At 38.1% G+C, this 6,955-nt stretch overlaps 1 protein-coding gene across 1 annotated transcript in view; it reads right to left on the bottom strand.

Annotated features, from left to right (window-relative positions):
* Nucleotides 1-319: 319 nt before the first annotated feature.
* CHN2 (chimerin 2) overlaps nucleotides 320-6,955 on the bottom strand; it is a 158,874-nt gene continuing 152,238 nt past the window's right edge. Inside the window, exons 11-13 of the mRNA XM_064413160.1 lie at nucleotides 6,668-6,805; nucleotides 5,727-5,832; nucleotides 320-2,166 (exon numbers count right to left, since the gene is read on the bottom strand). Of these exons, the coding sequence (XP_064269230.1) occupies nucleotides 1,995-2,166; nucleotides 5,727-5,832; nucleotides 6,668-6,805 (416 nt within the window). The 3' untranslated portion in view covers nucleotides 320-1,994. The remainder of the gene's footprint in view (nucleotides 2,167-5,726; nucleotides 5,833-6,667; nucleotides 6,806-6,955) is intronic.

Below are 6,955 nucleotides of genomic sequence, written 5' to 3'. Positions count from 1 at the left end.
AAAAAATAAAGAAAACCACTGTTAGTCAAATTTCTGTGTTCAAGAGTGTGGAAAAATACTCTGATGGCATTGATTGATGTTGGGATTCATTGCTTGCTTGAAGTTTTGCATAGAGGTGGGTCAGGGTGGTCTCTGAAAAGAAATGTGTGCATGTGCTTGGCTGTGGTAGTATGGGTAACCTAGTGCCAATCTGAAACTGCGACCTGCAGTAAAACTGTTCGGATTTTTGAGCAGGAAAGTTTCCAGCAATGTCAGGATGGTAATTAGCGATTGATTTTTGTTTGGCAGCTTGCCGTGTAGTCAGTGACAGACACCAAAACTCTTTTAACACATTTAATGGGATTTTTCCTTCCATTTACACTATCATAAATTACAAAGCATATTTCACTTCACAAAATAAAACCATTTCAGATCATTTTTATGACAGTATTAAGTAGTACATAACCTACAACAAATAGTCCTGTACGAGGCAGGAGGATCTATGGAAGTATTGGGAACTCAGACTATTTAGCACTTGCTCTGCAATCTGGATTAATCTATCTAGCCCTTAGTTATTTCTCTAGAAGACGACAAATTTACAGTCATACCCTCTACCTCTCTTCATTATCATAGTTACACATATTTTTCAATTTGAATAGAAACATGTGCTCCCTGAAATAATTCAGGAAACTGCATCACTGAGTTACCAAGCATATGGTATACAAATGATCAAGATGAAGGAGTATTAGGAATTTTTTGTACTGAAAATTGAGTTTGGTAGTAAAGTATGTTGATTTTCTATGCTTGCAGAAACATTTCATGCTGAGTAACAGTTTTAACATTAGGAATAAGTTGCAGTTAGACTACGAACTCTGTAGGTCAATGTTTGTGAGGGGAGAAAAATATTAAAATTTGGTAATAATTAAATTTACCAGCTCCCACATGTCCTACACATTTTGTCTTTCTTTTTTTTTTTTCTAACAAACCATCAGGAAACACATTCAAGATAAATACCTACAATTTTAGCAGATTTACTGTACATTTATAAATAGAGAAACATGACAGAACATAAGTCAATTTTTACAGAAAAACAAATCCTTCATCATTCACTCAAAAAAGTGCTGACTTTCAACAAGGCCAGAAAATATCCAGTGTCCCAGCATCACGTAACTTATATATTACTGTAATCCAAGAAAAATCTGGCATGTGAAATTGATAATACCACCAGGACTTTGAAAAAAATTCTCAAGACCTTATTTTACATGGGAAAAAAAAAAAAAGAATATACTATATGTTTTGGGAAATAACAAATGGCTGGAAGTGTACAATCCTAGGGTGCTAGTGCCTAGATGCAAAGAAACCTAAGGAAGCTGAAATATGCACAAGAAAGGTATTGTTCTTTAAAACACTTGCAATGGAAGAGGTATGTCAGGATAATACTGCATTAGTGGCAATTGTTTTCAATATATCATAGCAAAAATGCAGGAAATAATTACGTGAAAATAATCAATGCACCGCATTGATTTATAGTTTGCTAAAATAAAATGCCATTCTTTCAGCTAGGTAAAGTAAAAATATCTTTATAATATAGGTTCTGTTTCACAATTGACATATATAATTACGTCTCATGAAGAAGGAAAGGTATAGGCATATACAAGTAACACTGATTAAGTACCTTTTTGCTTCTCTAGCCATATTAAAATACGTTTTGTGTTTCTTAATAAGTTAACAATAAAATTGTTTGAAACTTCTCAAAACAAATATACATCTGAGGCAAGGCAAAAGATACAAGGTAAGAGGATTTTTTCTGACCTTCTTTTTCCCTTCTACAAAGAGGCGTATGTCTATGAGACATAGGCTTTCCCTAAACATTTTGGCATCCATCTGCAACTTTGCAGAAATTGAAGTGCAGTCAAGGAACTCTTCCTTTCTGTTTAAAAAAATTTAAAGAAATGTTGTTTTTACTTCAGATTAATTATCTTAAAACAAATGGCTTTGAAGATATGCCTCTCTGACTAGAAGAGAACATCTTCATTTTCTATTAAAATCTGCACAATTAACTTCTGGTACCGCATGTCATTCAGTGTAGCAAGGGTACTGTCCTCTGGAGGTCTCATTAAAGTAGGTCCAAACACTATTCCCAGGTTTTCAGCATTCATAAAATTATCCTTTTCATGCAAGGTAACCCTAAAATAGGAAAAAAAAAAAAGTAATTAGTTGCTCACTTCCCAGACAAAAAGAATATCTGCATCTTTGTCTGTAGTCTTGTTTCACATCAAGCACTGGTACATAGACATTTTTTGTTTTTCTCGATATAATAACTGTTTCACAGTTCTATGCTGTTATTTTTTTCACAACAAGTACAATGCAGCTACAGTAGGTCTGTGATTTTTACTGCCTTTAAACGCCTCTCACCTCTTCAGTGATTTTTCCATGTGACTGTCTGTTAGAGTGTAAGAATTACTGGCAACTGCTTTTTTAAAAGCATAATCATGATTTAAATGATGATGTATGGACCAGTTCTCTATGCTACAGTAACTGCAGTTGTGCTTCATATCACATAGGGGGTGAGTGTGTGCTCCACAAATACAGGCAAAGATTTCCTTAGACTACCAATGCTCCCAGACATGATCCCAGCCTGCAGGAACCCACACCTTCACATGGATGTTCTGCCTTGCTGGCTGCCTCAGGGCAACCAGGAGCTGAGTGATTCCAACTGCTTGTTACACTTCAGGAGTAGGCTGAATCCTGAACATGCCTGGAGAGGTGGCTTGCTTAAATCAGGCTGCTAAAAATGCCATCTATCCTTGACAGAGAACAGAGGCACTTCAGGGAAGAGCCCAGGTTATTTTGTTTGCTGACAGGTCATACAATGTAAATACAAGAATAGATAGACTGCTTGTAGCTGAAGCAAAGAAAGGCCACCAAGGATTGGCAAAACTGCAGAGAAGTCACCCCTGTCTGCAAAATCAGTCAGGCCTGCTGGGAAATGCAAGGTGTTCTCAAGGTTTCCCTCCAGGTAGCAGTGCTGGATCACATCAGTGTTGTCCTATTTGAGTGGCATATTGAGTTCAGTCCTGAGAGTGCTCTTGCACTGTGCTGTAGGACAGCCACAGTCCCTTGATCCATCACGTCTGTGATCAGTCATGGACCAGACATTTCCTGTGAGAAGTACAGCCAGGATAAGGTTTCATCTCTCCTTCATACAACTGCTCTGCCAGGGTGAAGCACATCTAGTTTTGGAGACAGCTCTCCTGGAAACAACTGAGGTCTTCCCTAGCCATGGCAATTCCCAGCTGGATTCACTCATGCTATCACAGGAGCACAAAGTGGCTGAAACCAGAAATACTCTGGTCTTCCCTTGTTTGCAAAGTACTCATATGACTTGGTTGTGCTTCTGCTGTCATCTCTCTGCAAAGAATGGCTCTGTCACAGAAAAATGCTGTTCCTCTTTGCTTTTAGGATAGAAATCCATTAGTGCCCTACTCACAGATACATCCTCATCTTCTAGCACATATATATTAGCTGTGCTTTGCAAGCAGCAAAGACAAACCAAGGCTGCGAAGCTGAAGCCACCTCTTCACCTCGAAGCTGAAGCAAGTGTATGTCTGACACTCTGCTTTCCCTCTGTGCATGTATGCTGCACAGATGTTCAACAGCTGTGCAAACCTACACAGAGCCAGCACCTCTGTTCAGGAGTGTTGGGCTTGCTGCACAGCTGGGGTGAACACAGAGAAGATGCAGAGCTTGACTGCAATGTCACTGTGGATGGAGTTGTATTTCAGGGGCACTGCTCATGCTATTGTATTTCCTTCAATTTTGAGCAAAAAGTTATGAGAAAGGTAATTAATTGACCCACAAACTCGTTTTTTGTCACTGATGTTGTCCTCTGCTGCATTTTCCTGTGCTTTTAACAACAACTCTGGAGTTTCTTTTCAACTGAAGAAACAGCAGTGGTGTAGAGGTTGTGACCCTGCAGTCCTACATAGACTCTCTTATACTGGTGCATGTTTTATCCATGCAGAAAGAGTCCTAGGGGGTTGAAATTGGAACTGTGTCTTTAATCTACAGAACAGCATAGTCTGAACCTTAATGATTCCTCTTTCACATTCAGATCTCTCCAACAGATTCTCCATAGGAACTGACATGCATTTGATTTCCATGCAGACACCAAAAGCTATAATTTGGGAATGGAGAGGAAACTCACTGCGTGACTTGCAGATATTTGAGAGAGGAAGCCTAATCAGCACTTCAGACTCTTTCTGCCTCATCAGTAGTTCAGCTCAACAGCTGAACCAAAGTCTGGACTGCAGTTCATGAGAAGCAGGAAGGTAAGTCCATACATGTCTATTAAAAATTTGCTGCCAAGCTATGAAAGTATTGATTCTGTGTGCAGGTCACATTTCTACAGCCTCCACAGACCTTCTTAAAAGCGAATGTGAATCATCATCAGTTGCCATGCATATGTACTGACAAAGGTGGATGTTTGCACATCTCATTTCTACAGAGTCCAAAGAAGCTCCTGCATGCCCAGGTAATGTCCCACCAAGAGGAAAAATTACTCAATTGTAATGACCCGAGTTGATTCAAAATGAGAAGTCTCTGCATAATGAGAACCTGATAGAGCATGAAATGCACTTCACAAAAGTTTTCTGATGCAGCTTTATGTGAATTGAGGTCTTTTTAGGTCGGCATTAATAGTGCAGATGAAACCCAGGAAGTACTCCACATTTATGACTGTGTTGCAAGTAGTGGGACAATTAAGAAGAGACCAATGATTTTCTGAATAAAAGGTCAGTAGCTTTTTTCCTCCCTTATCTCTTCTTCTGTTTCCAAGTAGCGAAGTTTAACCAGAGACAAGGAATAACTTGGGCAATATAGCCATAAATGAAGGCTATATTGAAATGACAGCACCAGTCTGTACTCAGCTTCAGTTTTTAAAAACTTACAAAAAAGACCTATGGAGGCATATAAATACCCAAAGTAAAGTTAGCATGGTTTTGAAAAACAATTTTCCTTAAAATGAGTGGAAGTGATGGACCCTCTCTGGAGCAGTCCTTAATTTTTCTAGGTACCTAGCTGAAAAACTTGGAAAACTTGGAAGTACAATCCTAAATACCTTAAAAATTAAATGTAGGCACTTTTGAAAATTTTGTATGTTTTATGAAGCTTTATGAAGCCCTTCATGGATGTCTTATGTATGCCTAAAGGAGATTTGGAAAGCAAATGGGGCAGAACATGTTTAAAACCAAGAGAGATATAACTGGGGCCTGTATTACTTTTAATAGTCATGTAAAAATAGGCCCTGCTTGGTTCTTGGCTTACTGTGATGTGAGGAACAACTCATAAGACACAGCTCTTTCCTTTTAGGGTTATTGTTCAAGAAGACAAAACGGGAGGTAAGGGGAGGCAGAAACAAAGCATGGTCAAGTGTTGCCTCACAGCAGCACGTCTCTGGAGTACCCACCACTGGGTATTTTTCAGATATGATCTGCCTTAGAGAAGCGCGACAAATGTCAATTAACTCTTGAAAGGTTTGAAATAATATGCCAGCAAAAGGATCTATGCTACATAAGTGCACAGCTTATATGCACTTATACAAACAGCTTGTCTGCTTATCTGTAACATTATTGGTTTAGAGGCAGTGCCCTAATGGAAGCTTTATTAGGACTTTCTGTAATATTTCTCTTTCAAAGCAGAAAATTGTTAAGCTTTTCAAGAATTACCCTGCATGTCAATTAACTCACTTTTTGAGATGAATCATTAGGTATCTAAGTGTCTCATAGTGAGCAGCAGGGAGTAACATCAACACTTCATGTATTGCTTCTAGTCGTTCGTCAGGATTGGAGATTTCTGTAAAAACACCAAACAGGATTAATGTTAATAGGGCTTTCCCTGTGTACACAGCAATAAATCAGGAAGATAACTTATTATTATGGAATCATTTACAAGCCATTGACTGTGCTTGCAGGGATAAATATTGCACTCATAAATGTGACGCTTATCAGCAATTTCTTCATCCTCAAAAAAAAAAATTAAAAAAGAAATCAGGAACAAAGACCTCCCAGGCATTATTTTCATGGTCTGTAGCTGTATCTGCACATCTGTCTAGGTGCAGAACCCAAGCTTTGTTAAGTGCTTCATAATACTATTCTGCCCAGAACTGCCTATTTAAAATATTACAAAAGATTACTTTCATTAGCCTTCAAAACTAGATGGGAGTGTAGATATGTGACTTTAGAAGACTATGCTTGAATATGTAGGTTTAGATAGAGATTGAAATGGCATGGGATTACTTCAAGATTTCTCAATGCATTTGAATATGTAGGTGTACCTACATATACTGAGCATCAGTGCTCATTTAGAACTGTTTGGAAATCTCTCTAAAAATTTCAGCAGGATTTACACTATTTTTTTATCTTGACATACAAAAAGATACTGAAACCACACTTTCGGATACTAGTCAGTTATTTTAATACCATACATTTGATTTTATTTTTTTAAGCTGCATGACATCCCATTTGATGAACACTCAGGCAAAAGCTTAATGTGAATAAAGGACATGGCAGAGAAGGAATGAAGACAGCACCTATTTTCCCAGGTTTTTTCTGTCCTTTTATGTAACCTGGAATGCCTTATGGATGGGAAATTGAAATAAAGGTTGGTACAAATGCTAAGCAATACTTACTTGCTGCCTCTATGAACTTGGAATAGGTGTCATAGGTGATCACGGGAATTGGTAAGTCTCTGAAATATAGCTTCAGTGCTCCAGCAATGATGTTTATGTCTGGATAAATACTGGCAGAAATATCAGCCTTGTCACCATCTAGAAAAGGAAGAAGAAATCTATTTAAAACCACCCTAATTTTGATGGAAGCAAGGCTAGTCTTCTAAGTCAGATTTATTGTGTGCAACCTGACAAGAAAATCAACCTGAAAGTGCTTGGAAGGCTTAAATGAGAATATATTGCTACCAA

Source organism: Passer domesticus, chromosome 1 (assembly GCF_036417665.1).
Source record: "Passer domesticus isolate bPasDom1 chromosome 1, bPasDom1.hap1, whole genome shotgun sequence".
Taxonomy (NCBI): Eukaryota; Metazoa; Chordata; class Aves; order Passeriformes; family Passeridae; genus Passer; species Passer domesticus.
Note: the sequence above shows the minus strand (reverse complement) of the source record. Positions and strands in the feature narration are given on the sequence as shown.